The sequence below is a fragment of the Eumetopias jubatus genome, unplaced genomic scaffold (genome assembly GCF_037043125.1).
Source record: "Eumetopias jubatus isolate StellerSeaLion01/CBP00866 unplaced genomic scaffold, mEumJub1_p1.0 scaffold_17, whole genome shotgun sequence".
NCBI classification, from domain to species: Eukaryota; Metazoa; Chordata; class Mammalia; order Carnivora; family Otariidae; genus Eumetopias; species Eumetopias jubatus.
This window is the reverse complement of record NW_028274823.1, coordinates 50,987,273-51,001,032: the sequence shown is the minus strand read 5'-3', so window position 1 is coordinate 51,001,032 and position 13,760 is coordinate 50,987,273. Positions and strand designations below refer to the sequence as shown.

Here is a 13,760-nt window from a genome sequence, read left to right as displayed (position 1 = left end):
ATGGCCACAGAAGCTCCCAGTCCCAAAGACACAGAGAATGGTCCATGTGAACTATGAACGCTGACACAGGCAGGGAAAAAGCACAAAGAGTTTCATAACTTGAGAGGAGTTGCTGCAACAAAATGTGCAATGAACAAACCCTGGTGGGGTCTCCAGACTCCCCAGGAGAAAAGAAGTGGCTCCTGGGAGGACGGTCACCCAGAAGAAACAGGTATAAAGTTTTTATATCTACCAGTTTATACAGTGATGTACAATGGCCATGGAAATGAAGCCGCTGCAAACCTAAGCCATTAGAAAGGGAGTGGGGAGGCTGGGAGCAAGGCCGGGCCCATGCACTTGCTGGCCCCGGGGGGCGGGCGGAGGGGAGCCGTCTGCCGTGACGAGGGCACGAGGGGGCTTGCGCAGGGGCCTCTTGTCAGGCCAACCTCAGACTCCCCAGGGAGGAGAACCTGGGCCTGGCGGCCATGGGCAATCTCAGAAGGGATCTGTGGTGGTGGAGACATCTGGAAGGTGCAAAAAGTTAGAAAGAAGAGAGGGACGCTCAGAGAAGGAGGACAGACGCCTGGAACCTAACAGACAGAAAGGCAGCCAGGTGATGCAGAGCCGTCCCGGGAGGACTGTGCTGCCTGCTGCCCTAAGCTCTTCCCGCAGAACAAAATCATAGCCAAAGGTGAAGAGAGGAGCCAGCCGCAGTGGCACGTCCTTGGGCTCCCCTCCAGAGCACGTGGGTGGGGAGAGACTCACGCGGTGATGGACAGCCAAGCCCCTGAGCCGCCCCTCCCCTGACACCCAGAGGCACAGCAGTCTCTCAAGCTCAGCGGGCCTCGGGCTGGGACCCCAACACCCAGGGCCCAGGCCTCTGGCAGTCTGAGATCAAAATCCTTCTTGACTTGTCCCTTGTCCCTTCCCCTCTCCCCTTCCCAAACTCACAATGCCCTCCCCTGACCCTGTGGCTCAGACGCTTCAGTCCCTGGCCTGCAACTTCCAGACTCATCACATATCACAGTGCCAGGCAGTTTGGAGTTGTAAGGGCCCTTACCCAGCAGCCACCAGCACCATCCTCATTCCCCCAGCCAGCGTCAGAGGGCGGCACAGCAGGTTCGAGCAGAGCTCGCTTCTGCTCTGGGGCGCCTCCCCTCCCCCCCACTGAAAACCCTTTCCTGTGTGCCACCTCCAAAACCTACATCTATCTCAATAAAGCAGCAGATACCTGAATCACAGTAAGAGTCCTACAAAGCCATTACGAATGATGTGAATCAGGATTTACCAACATGGAGAGATGCAGAGGACACACACTGCGTGAGCAGACACATGGGCATAATCCCATTTATATAAATCTGTACAAATACGCCTGGCCACTCACACGTGCAGAGGTTTCTATGAAGGACCCTACCAAAATGTTAACAATGGCACCTCCAGGTGAGGAGACTTGACGTAATCCTTACTTTCTAATCCCCTGAAGGATCTAAATTTCTTATAATATGCACAAAAGTTTTCTCAGAATAAGGCTGTGTTGTGAAAGAGGTTTATAAAGTATACTTCGCAATATTACAAACCTCTTGAAATGAGAAAGTATTAACATACAGAAAATGTAAATAAAACATGCCTTTAAACTATATATATGTGTATATATATACATACACACACACACACACACACACACACACACACACACACGCTTAACAAAAGGAACAGCAACTGAGGAGATTATATGTGACTTTTCTTCTTTCTACTTTCCTCTATCTTCCCAGTTTCCTCTAATAAGAAGTTACATGGTAATGTACATTAGAATCGGGGGGAAAAAGCTGTTTTCTCTTCGGTCAAGTCACACATATTAAACTGTATGCCTCTGACTAGATCAGAAGCACCGTGAAGGCAGGAACACGGACACTCTCCTCTCCCCAGAGCAGCTCCCGGTTCTCTGCTCACTGTAGGAAGCTAACTATGGGATACTTGATGGCAAGGGACAGGCCCTCTCTGCTTCTAAGGAACCCACCTGAGTTGGCGGAAGATCTTGCTGCTCAGTGACCTGAGCGGGGTCAAGTAAAACAAACCCCCTGACCCGGGGACTTGGTGCAGGTTTGTGCTCCCACGTGCATCACGTGGGTAAGACATTTCCGCGTGAATTGCACCTGCTTCCCATACGGGCCCAGGTGCACTTCTGGGCTCCAGTTGTCAGGGTACCTGTTAGGTTGTCTTACAAATTCAGATTTTTCAAGTCAAATGATTTTCTGAATGCGGAGCCCACCCTGCGCGGTTCCTTCCATAGCTCAGAGACGAGGGCCCTCAGCATTTTCGATTTGAGTGGACAGGAGTGGCTCCATTCCTTTTAAGTGATTAAATAAAAGCAAGTTCCAGTTTAATCAGATCCCCTGAAGACTGACAATCTAGACAGGACCTCTTAACTATAAATACCATCTGGTAAATTCAACTCTGAAACAGCAGAGGTGGGTGAGGGATGTGGAGCTTGTGGGGGGAGTGAGGGACCCCTTAGAGGATGGGGTCCAACCGTCTGGACTGACATCAGCCTCAAGTTAACCCGAAATCTCGGCAGATCGGCCAGCATTTCGAAATGAACCAATAAATGGCTAAGCCCATACTTTTACATATATTTTTTCTGGTATGTTTTATTTCAAAATAAAAAGCTTGGGAATGAGGGGGACAAGTGATGCAGCTGTGTTCTGGAGCCAAAAAGCAAAGAATGAGCCCTGATTCTAAGGAAGGTAGGCCGGTCACCAACCATGTGACCACAGATAGGTCACACCAACTTTCTGGCCTCAGTTTCCTTATCTGTAAAAGAGAACCGATGATGACGACAACGATGACGATGCACGATGCTCACAGGGTCACTGTGAGCATTTCATGACTTAACATACGGAAAGTGCTTAATCAGGGGTCAGGGAAGCAGTGAATGGTGCCACCACATCATCTCGGCCAGGTGGCCCCCAGCATCATCTGCTGCAGCTCATTCTGTGGACATTCTGTAGAAGGAGCCCACCCTGCTCCTCACCTTGCCGTCTATGCACACCCCACCTCCCGCTCCTTGTGAAGGGCTGAGGCGGCACGCCAGAGAACACTAGGTGACCCAAAGCAGAGAGGTCTCGCTCTGGGATCGACTCAGCTGAAACCCTCCAACGCAACTGCTGCCTCTACCAACAAGCCCACTCCCTCAACCAAGCCTTGGCCTGCTGTAGGGATGCATCACCCACTGCCGTGCCCATGGGACAGATGCCCACTAGTGCTCACCTGTCCTTCCTCCGGTCCCCGAGGGCCGCAGGGTTGACGGCAATTCTGGGCAACGTGGAGGCTGAGGTCTGCGACTGGCTACACGAGGACAGGGTGTCGATGTTCAGGGGCGACTGCGGAGGCGTGCTGCATTCCGAATGTGACAACGAACCTGTCAGGAGAGGTGCAAAGGAACTCGGGCTCTGCAATCCACATCTCCACTCCCCCATGGCCCAGACCAAGAGGGAGACACGATCCAGGCACGTGGCACCACACGGCGGCCACACCACATGGCCTCGAATTCAGGGGCTGGGCTCTGCATGGCCTTTCTATCTAGCCCCACATCCCCGGGCCTGAAAGCCAGGCTCAACCAGCCTGCACGGACTGGCTGAGCTGAGGAAGAGGTTACACACTGTGCCCAGACGTGTACCACGAGGCCAGTGCGAGCCGGCAGGCCAGGACGGGAGTGCGAGTTCTCACCTCTGTCGGAGCCGACAACGGACCGGGGGTATCTTGGCGTTGATGGGATTTTAATGCGTTCTGCCTTGAACTGCAAGTTGCTCGAAGACCCTACATTTCCACGAGGAGACAAAACTTCAGGCCTGTGATTAAATACCACCCTCACTCCCTCACCACCACGTCAGTAGTTAGGGAAGAAGCACAGTCATGACAAATGCAAAGCAGGCCTTGCCACGTATCCCTGAGGGGGCCCTAAGTGTGAACTGGTCAAGAAAAGCAGATACTCAGTACCCAGTGATCTAAGTGAACTATGCGGTCTGGACTGCTCCAGAACAGGATCACACGAATCTGTGACAGAGGGGACTGCTTGCTTCCACTCCATGTCGCTGGAAGTGGCACCACCTGAGTCTCTTTATGAGGTAACTGCTGGTCTCTACCTCTGGGTTGCATTTCCCACACATGAACAGCACTACAAACCCCCAGAATCATGGACAGGCTCAGGGACAGGAAGCGAGAATTGTGGGCCCAGGGGTCCCCTGGAATAGCCACATGGCTGCCAGGGAAAGCCTAAGAGACCCAGAAGGCTGAAGGAGATGGTTCCCAGGGCAGCGTGGGGCCAACCTCGGCCCCGGAAGCAGAGAAGGGCTCAGGTGGGCAGGCCACCTGGAAGTCTGGCCATGAGGATGCAGGTAGAGAGGGAAACAAGGCTAGTGCCCCACTACGGTGAGAAGGTTCTAGTGGCACCATTACCAAGGCGGGCGCTGGAGGGCAGAGAGTTGGACCCGTGGGAGGATCTCATATCTGAGTAGTCGCTGCCAACCCTATGGCTCAGGTCCAGGCTCAGGCGTCCCTGGTGCTGGACGCTGCGAGAAAACCAGACAGGTGAGATGCTCAGGAGGAACACCAGGGCTGGACACAGCCACTGGGGAGAAACAAGCAGCAGGCCTGGGCCAAGGCCTCCCTGAGCCCACAGAAGCCACCTGCCGCTAGGCAGGAATAGTGGACTGCCATGCTCACAGGCAGCATCCAACGAGGGCCCTGCCCACAGAGAAAGGTCCTGCTGTGCCCGTAAAGGAGCGGCATACCTCCTTCAGCCCAGGACCAGGACTGGGCTCACTGGGAGCAAGGGCTTCCGCCGGGAAAAACAGGCTCTGAACCCTGTCTGGGCCCAGAGAAGTGGAGCCTCTCCTCCAGGATGGGCGGGAGAGGCTGGATGGGCATCGAGGACCTCGGACGGGGACCTGCACACCTTGCTCAGGACAGCTGCCTAGGACCCTGAAGGGCAGAGAGCCCAGGCCTCACCCACCTCAGGCAGGCCTACAGTCAGACCCAACAATGTCCTTGTCTAGCTGTGTCATGAGACTGTGTCTCTTCCCTGCCTAAAGCCTGGACTAGAAAAAAATCCCAACTCCGCATCATGGCCGCAGGCCCTACAGGATCTGTGCCCTATAGCCTGGGCGCTCTTCCTGACTTACTGTGCCCGTGCAAGCTCCCCCACTCTGCCCCAGAGCCCAGCACACTGTTCCCAGGTGTCTGTGGCTCCTACAGGCCTCCTTCCCGGGGACTCCACCCAGGTCTTGCGCGGCTGGCCTCTTCTCAGCCTCCCGATGTCGGTAGCACACCCCTCCCCTCCTCCCAGGGCCCTCCCCTCCACCATTGTCCAAGTCACAGCCTAGCTGGCCGCCCTGCTCTGCGGTCTTCAGAGCAACCCAGCACCACCTGGTACCACTCCGTCTCTTCCGTCTGCCTCCCACACTCGAACATCAACGTCCCATGCAAAGCAGCTGGTTTAGTTGATTTAGTTCTCCACTGTATATCCCTCTGGAACTAGAACAGTCCATGCCATGTAGTAGGTGCTCAATTAAAACTTGCCAAACAACTGAATGAATGAATGAATGAATGGGTGACCCTGAGCCAGTCTGTTCACCTTTTAAGGCTCAGTCTTCTCATCCATAAAACAGAGCCAACAACAGTCCTTAGCTCACAAGGTTGTGGTGGCCATTAAACGAGATGAGGTTTACAAGGGTCCCAGCACAGTGCCTGGCATACGAGCACTTAAGCACCAGCTGCCATCACTCTCTCTCTCTTTAAATACCTCTTCAAGCTCCATGCTAGGGAATGAAGAGAGCATCCCCCTTAGCGTTCACTCTTCTTGGGGCCCCAGCGCCGCTCTAACCAGCCCCTTCCTGGCTAGGCAACGACACTTCTCTGCCCGTGGGCCACTCTGTGCACCAGCGGCTTCATGTGCCCATGGGCTTGGCCGCCCAGGGTGCAGGGAGGTATGGGGTGACTTCACATACCTGGGATGCAAACCCTGGGGGCCGACCTCTCTGGGCACAGGTGGAGAGCTGCAAGGGCCGACCCTGTGGCTACGCACGGTGTAGATGGGGTTCCTCAGGATGGAGCTCACAGTGGTGCTCGGGGTCATGCTCCGGGGCACGGTGCCTAGAAATGGGCTGGGTAAGAACAATCACTCCAAAGCACTCAGCCAGCCCCAGATGTGTGCAAGCTCTTGGCTTTCTCCATCTGTAAGATGGGGGAGAACTTGCTTTATTGCTTCCTATTTCTCAGGCTCCTATGGGAGAAAAGGGGCCCTGAAAAGCTAAGAAATGTCCCTGGTACAAGACAGAACATCCCAGACAGGGCAGCCATTGCTAGTTCTCTGGACCTCTGGTATGACGACACACAAAAGCACCTTGAAATGACCGCCTCCACTCTCCCCGTGAGCGAGCAGCCCTGCGAGCCCACCACGGACCCTCCTCCCTGCCCCGACGACTCACCCACAGATGCCCTGCCGGCGTAGAATGGGGGGTTGCTGTGCCGGCTTGAGTGCCCCGGCGAGTATGGGGACCATTCCTGGAGCTCTGGGCAGAGTTCTCCACTGGCCGGGATGCACTTCTGCTCCTGCAGGACCCAAGACAAGAGACAGTGGCCAGAAATGGACATGCACAGGTGTCTGCAGGTCTGTCCCCTAAGTACTAGCTCTCCCACTGGGACACACAACGTGACAGTCAGGAGAGGTCACTGCTCATTCATGTTGCCTCAAGCAACTGGAAGAGAAGAACTTCCTTCAACACTACTCTGGAAGAAAACCACAGAGAAAGAACCTGGTCTCTCAAGTAAACAAATTAGGTACAGGACGCGGAATGCATGAGTGCCTCAGGCACATGTATAGAACGGCTCCTCAAAACCTGCATGGCTGGGTGAGGGTCTTCGTCTGCAGAGTTGCATGGATTTGGTCTCCAGCTCCCATCTGGAGACAACTACAGCACCCACCAAAACCAGCCCGCCACCTCCTGCTGCCAGCCGACAGTTTCACAGGCGCTATCTTGGCCCCCAGACCCTTCCAGGCAGGTCCGTGTCCCTTGCTTTTGTTGTGCCAGTTCAAAAGCTTCTCGATGAAAAAGCAACTCAGACACCACACCCAAGAAAAAGTTCCTGTCTTGGCAACAAATGCCATTAACATGCATACGCCCCCCCCCCGACCCATCCCTTTCCAGTCTCCTAAGGAGGGCTCCTTCCCACTGGCATCCACCGGCCACCCCACTCCCCTTTTCCTCGGACAGGTGCTTAGAGCGAAGGCAAAGGAGCCAGGGCTAAGCAAGACGCTGGGGACACCAGCTCAGGGCCCCTCCCCATGGCTTCGCCCCCGGCCCCACCCCGAGGCTGAGCCCTACCTCCAGGAACTGAGCAGCAATCACCACAGGAGCCAGCTTCGGCCGAAAGCTAGGAGCAGACTTTGGACGACGGCGCTTCTGCCCCAGCTCATCCATCTTCTGGGAGGTGAGGTCCCCATCACAGGACTTCTTGGCAGGCAGGTAGGAGGAGTCCCCGTCCCCTTCAGGGTAGTAGCTGGAAGCAATGCGGACCCTGCCCTTGCGAGGGGGTGAGGTGTGCGTGGGTTCGCCGGGGTCCACATCAGGGGGCAGTGCGCTCGGGGGGCTGGTGGATGGGGAGCTGCCCACCAGAGTGGCCTCAGACTCGGAACTGGTTTCCAGTCTGTGCTGGAACTTAATGGAGTCGCTCCTCCTGGGAGGTTTTGGGGGCGTCAGAGGCCCCATCCTCTTGGAGGGCTGAGGGGAGTGAGCAGACCCAGGGCCAGGGAGCAGGTAGTCTATTTTGGGGGGAGTCTGGGGGCGTTTGAAAGTGTTAGGGTCAAAGATAGACTTTCTTTGCTTTGGCTTCTTATAAACAGAGAGCTTCTCGGGCCCTGCTGTGGAGCCCAGCACGGCCTTGGGCCAGGTCCCACCGCTGCTGGAGCCTTCGGGGTCTGCCTTATCCAGAGGGGCCTCTGCCGCCCCGCAGGGACTCCCCTCGGTCTCGAAGGGCAGCAGTGGTCGCCGGCTGCGCACATCCACCAGCCCGTAGCCACGCTCCCCAGAGGTGTCTGAGCGGAAGGAGCTCAGGCTGCGCTCAGAAGCACTGGGACAGGCCTGGGGGGACACTGGGAAGGGTCCCCCAGGGAACGGCTTGTGCAGGAAGGAGCTGCTGCCTCCTGGGGGGCCCAGCTCCCTCCTGTCCTCCAGCCTGTCCGCGTAGAAGATGTCCGTCTGCGTGGAGTTATTGTGCTGTAACAAGCTCCGTTTATTCTGAGCCTGGACCTCGGGGCCGTGGGCTCGGATGCTCAGCATCTTATCAGAGTCCTTGATGGTCTCAAAGATGTTCTGGCCGCTCCATGAGGAGCTCTGAGGGAACACCTATGTGGGGATCACAGAGAGTGAGAAAGAGTGGTAAGACCCCAGAACCAGGCGCTGCCCACGAGCGTGGTCCCCATGGGGTGGGGGAGGGTCAGCAATGGGCCACACTTACCCCAAAGTGTGCCCAACGAGTCTCTAAGATCACCTCATTACTCAGTTCAGATTCAAATGTATACCACTATCCTCAAAATGTCCCTCATGTCTTGTTTCGCTTTTGTTTTTAAACGAGGATCCAGTCAGGGTCCATGCACACCCTGCACTTTGTAAATCAATACCTTTTTTTTCAAGGACTCCCAGCGATGCAGAGTAGCAGCTCAGGTATATGGAGCTGAGGCTTTGCCTGCCCCACAGCCGATGAGAGCAGAGCTGGTGTGGGGTGGGGGTCCTTACCTTCAGGAGGGAGAGGGTCAGGGAGTCCTGGCAGCTACGCAGCAGAGATTCACACTCATTCAGAGATTTGTTGTCCAGCGCAATGCCATTGATCTAGGGCCAAACAGAGAGCCCATCGGGCCCACCACCAGGTCAGGGTCTCTGCCAGCCCATTCTGGACGGTGGGCCTGGTTCTTCTATAAGGGGCCCAAGTCTGGAGTTGGCAAAGGAGAGAAAGCCCCTCCCCAATAAGGCCTGAGAAATCCAGTGAAGCGGCTTCCAAGGCAAACAAAACACACGGCCTTAAAATCACGCGAGGAGCAGATGCCTGTCTGACTGGGACCAGACAGGCATCCTGGGGGAATGACCAGGCTCTGCTGCTGGCTGTCGCATGAGGCATGGCCACGGCTCAGAGCTCCTTCACGCACAGAATGGAAGGTAAACACGTCTGACCCCAGGTCAGGAGACTAAAAATGAGTTCATGATGTGGAAGGCCTTTGTAAACTGTGAAGTGTCAGGTGAGATGAGATGGTATCATTCCTGTTCACAAAGATTCTCATAATCCCATAGGCCTGCACCTCTGTCCACATTTCTCTCAGATATGTTCCCATCTTTTAAACAAGCGTGTGTGCAACAGTGAATGGTGAGACTGGGGTGCATCCAGACCATGCACTGCTGCCCAGCAGCAAAAAGAACACACTAATGGTACCCCAACCACCTGACGGGTCTCGCGGGATCATGCTGGGACAGCCAATCTCAGAAGGTCTCATACTGTACGATTCGACTTAGATAACATTCTCAAGGTGATAAAATTATACAGACGGAGAGCAAATTGGCTGCCAAGGGTTACGGATGGGGAATGGAGAGCAGGGCTGTGGATGCCTCTATCAGGGGGTAACAAGAGGGAGATCTTTGTGCCCGTGGAATAGCTCTGTATCTTAATTTTTTTGTTGTTGTTACTTAAAACGTGATAATAAAATGACACAGAGCTATACCTGCAAGACTCTATTATCAACTGCCTGGTTTGGATATTATATAGTCACATAAATGTAACCACCAGGGGAAACTGCATGAAGGGTACACAGGACCTCCCCGTACTCCCGTCACCACTTTATCTATTTTTCAACAGTATTTATTTAATGTCATAACCGAATTATTCTCTAATTATTTCAAAATCAAAAGTTAAAAAAATAGGCAGAGTGATTATTTTGGGGTGATGGACTGATTCATTTGGTTGTTTTTTTTCCTACAACTTATCCACATCTTAAAATTTTTTCACAGTGGCCATATTGCTTTCAAATTCTGGCATCCCCACTCGGGAAAACAGTATGGAGGTTCCTCAAACAGTTGAAAATAGAGCTACCATACGATCCAGCAATTGCACTACTGGGTATTTACCCCAAAGATACAAATGTAGGGATCCGAAGGGGTACGTGCCCCCCGATGTTTATAGCAGCAATGTCCACAATAGCCAAACTGTGGAAAGAGCCAAGATGTCCATCGACAGATGAATGGATCAAGAAGATGTGGTATATAGGGCGCCTGGGTGGCTCAGTTCGTTAAGCGACTGCCTTCGGCTCAGGTCATGATCCTGGAGTCCCGGGATCGAGTCCCGCATCGGGCTCCCTGCTCAGCAGTGAGTCTGCTTCTCCCTCAGACCCTCCCCCCTCTCATCCTCTCTATCTTATTCTCTCTCTCAAATAAATAAATAAAATCTTTAAAAAAAAAAAAAAAGAAGATGTGGTATATATACACAATGGAATATTATGCAGCCATCCAAAGGAATGAGATCTTGCCATTTGCAAGGACGTGGATGGAACTGGAGGGTGTTATGCTGAGTGAAATAAGTCAATCAGAGAAAGACATGTATCATATGACCTCACTGATATGAGGAAGTCTTAATCTCAGGAAACAAACTGAGGGTTGCTGGAGTGGGGGGGGGGTGAGAGGGATTGGGTGGCTGGGTGATAGACATTGGGGAGGGTATGTGCTATGGTGAGCGCTGTGAATTGTGCAGGACTGTTGAATCACAGATCTGTACTTCTGAAACAAATAATGCAACATATGTTAAGAAAAATGAGAAGAAGAAGAAGAAGAAGATAGCAGGAGAGGTAGAATGAAGGGGAGTAAGTCAGAGGGGGAGACGAACCATGAGAGACGATGGACTCTGAAAAACAAACTGAGGGTTCTAGAGGGGAGGGGGTGGGGGGAATGGGTTAGCCTGGTGATGGGTATTAAAGAGGGCACATTCTACGTGGAGCACTGGGTGTTATGCACAAACAATGAATCATGGAACCCTACATCAAAAACTACTGATGTAATGTATGGTGATTAACATAACAATAAAAAATAAATAAAAATAAAAAAATTAACAAATTCTGGCATCCCCCGAAATCTGAAAAACACCGGCAAAGATGAGAAGCAATGAGCTCCCACACCCTCTGCAGGGAGGATCGAAAAGGCCATGATCTCTTTGACCACATGGGGAGAGATCCTGTCAACTGTTAAATGCTGATGCCCGTAGATCCCGCAATCCGCCTCCACAGGGAATTCACCCCAGGGCACACTCCCGTGGGTCCCTGTGGACAGATTTAAGAGTAGCTTTGCAGCCCTACTCGTAAAAGCAAAGTAGTCCTGACTGTCCATCGGGGGAACTGGTGAATGGCCGCCACTAAGGAATAAGCAACTAATAAGTTACTGACATGACCTAGGCAGATCTAACGATGTGAATGCGGAAGAACCTTTAGGGCAGGCTGTGGGAAACAAGAAATGAGGTTAGCAGCTCAGTCTATTATGATCCCATCTGGGTGGAGAGGAGGGGAGGGGAGGGGAGGGGAGGAGAAGAGCAGAGCAGAGACAAATGTTTTGAATATTTCGGGGGGGGGGGGGCGGACCAGAATATATTGTTAACAATCGCTGCCATCGGGGTGGGAACTGGTAGACAGGAGTCTAGAACCAGAGCAAGAGTTATGGTCATGTGTGCCTTCTGTACAACTGGAATTGTGTGTGTGTGCTGGGGGAAAGTGCGTGACTTCCATTTTAATGAGTCAGTTAGAAATACTAAATTAGGCTCCATAACCTCACAGCGTTTTGGGGGTCTGGTCACCAGGGAGGCCATTCGGTGTCCCCAAAAGGGCTGTGCACCCAGGTGAAGCCCATGGCAGGGCTGCCTGCAGTGGCAAAAACTGAAAACAATGTAAATGTCCACAAGGGGGCGTGCTTTCAACTACAGATAACCAAACATCAGAACACCATTAGGTGGATAAAAATACTGAGGGTCAATTTGGAAAGCTATCCATGATGTGGAATAGCAGGATGATCCCACTATTATATCTTAAAAAGAAAACAAAGCCTATAAAACTTTATCTGTGTATAAAGATTTGTATGAGCACTCATGATCTGGCTGGGAGCACATCTTGAAATGTGGGGGGCGGGGGGGGGGGTGTAAGGGAGGGGCAGAGATTTTTCTCCAGGGGCAGGATTAAAGGGAAAAGAGGGGACTACCACTTTATACATTTTTGTATCGCTTGAATATTTTATGACACGTAAGTCTTACTCTGGTATTTAAAAAGAAATTTAAAAATAAATGGATATAATATTTAATAAAAAAGTTTTTTTTTTTAAATCACATACAAAAAAAAATTAATCACAGATATCTTCTTTTTTAAACTGGTATAAATAGGGGTGCCTGGGTGGCTCAGCCGGTTAAGCATCTGACTCTCGGTTTCAGCTCAGGTTGTGAACTCAGGGCCCTGAGATCAAGCCCCTGCTCAGTGGGGAGTCTGCTTGAGATTCTCGCCTTCTGCCCCTACCCCCAAATGCACACTTTCTCGCACACACTCCCTCTCTCAAATAAATAAATCTTTAAAAAAAAAAACTGATGTAAATATACATTCATGTGTAGAATAAAGTCTGTACAGAAATATATTTCAAATGTTCATAAAGGTTATCTGTAAGGTGGTAGCCATGAGTGGGATTCTTTATTTCCTTCCTAAACCTTCTTTGTATTTCCTGATTTTCTACTATAAATAGAAACACAGTATCTGGAAAAAAGGTTTGCTCACATTAGAGAACAAGGTGAACGTGAAAACTCTGTTCATTACTTCGTGTTCAACCTCCCGGATGTCATCCAACCGTCCACGTGAGGCAGACAGCCCCGGCCCTGAGGCTTACCGCCACGATCCTGTCTCCCACGGCGAGGGACCCCTCCTTGGCGGCCGGGCTTCCAGGCACCACTGCAGCAGCATACACACCATTCTCCAGACTGATGCCGCTGTCTGCAAAAACCACAAAGGGCAGACACAGGCAGTCCCCAGTTAACCCCAGCCCTGGTCGCCTGGCCCTCTGGTTCTCCCACCTCATCTTCGTGAGATAAACTTCTGAAGGGAATCTTAGCAGACTGCAACCTGCCCATCCCAGCATCCAGGCCAGGTCGGACCCCCCCCAGGGGCTCAGTCATGTCTGCTCTGGTGAATCGAACACTCGGGAGACCAGCAAGACCCAGGACCCAGACAGCCCCCTGCCAGGGAAACACACACACTGCATTTAAGCAGCATCAAGGCCCCTGGAACAACACACCCAAAAACACACACCTCCCCTCTGCACAAAGAAGGGGTGCCCTGCCATCTGGGGCGCTCCGCCCACTTCTGCGGGCCCACTACCTTTCTGTCCACTCAGGTTGATGTGCAGTGGTGTGATCACCTTCCCGCCCAGGGACTTCCTCCGCCGCACGACCATGTTGATGGCCCCCTCCCCGTTGAGGAGGGCCTTGATGGCCTGCTTCTTGTCCTTGTTGATGAGGTCCACGTCGTTGATTCTCAGCAGCCAGTCATTGACCCTGAGGAGGGACAGAGCCAGGTCAGTGCCCTCACAGGCCTTGGGACCAGTGGGCAGGCCCCACAGCTCCAGTTTGGGAGACGAGGGGCAGAAAGTAGGTGCGCCACATACACACTCAGACAGATTTCCTCTTCAGGACGGTCAAATGGCTACACTCACGGAGGCTGGAGCCAG

The 13,760-nt window shown here is 52.7% G+C and overlaps 1 protein-coding gene across 1 annotated transcript in view; it reads right to left on the bottom strand.

Annotated features, from left to right (window-relative positions):
• Nucleotides 1-13,760, bottom strand: part of DLG5 (discs large MAGUK scaffold protein 5) — a 119,641-nt gene that overhangs the window by 18,078 nt on the left and 87,803 nt on the right. Inside the window, exons 12-20 of the mRNA XM_028109742.2 lie at nucleotides 13,412-13,587; nucleotides 12,924-13,027; nucleotides 8,772-8,864; nucleotides 7,362-8,381; nucleotides 6,465-6,588; nucleotides 5,985-6,129; nucleotides 4,435-4,547; nucleotides 3,706-3,795; nucleotides 3,247-3,397 (exon numbers count right to left, since the gene is read on the bottom strand). Coding sequence (XP_027965543.1) covers nucleotides 3,247-3,397; nucleotides 3,706-3,795; nucleotides 4,435-4,547; nucleotides 5,985-6,129; nucleotides 6,465-6,588; nucleotides 7,362-8,381; nucleotides 8,772-8,864; nucleotides 12,924-13,027; nucleotides 13,412-13,587 — 2,016 coding nt within the window. The remainder of the gene's footprint in view (nucleotides 1-3,246; nucleotides 3,398-3,705; nucleotides 3,796-4,434; nucleotides 4,548-5,984; nucleotides 6,130-6,464; nucleotides 6,589-7,361; nucleotides 8,382-8,771; nucleotides 8,865-12,923; nucleotides 13,028-13,411; nucleotides 13,588-13,760) is intronic.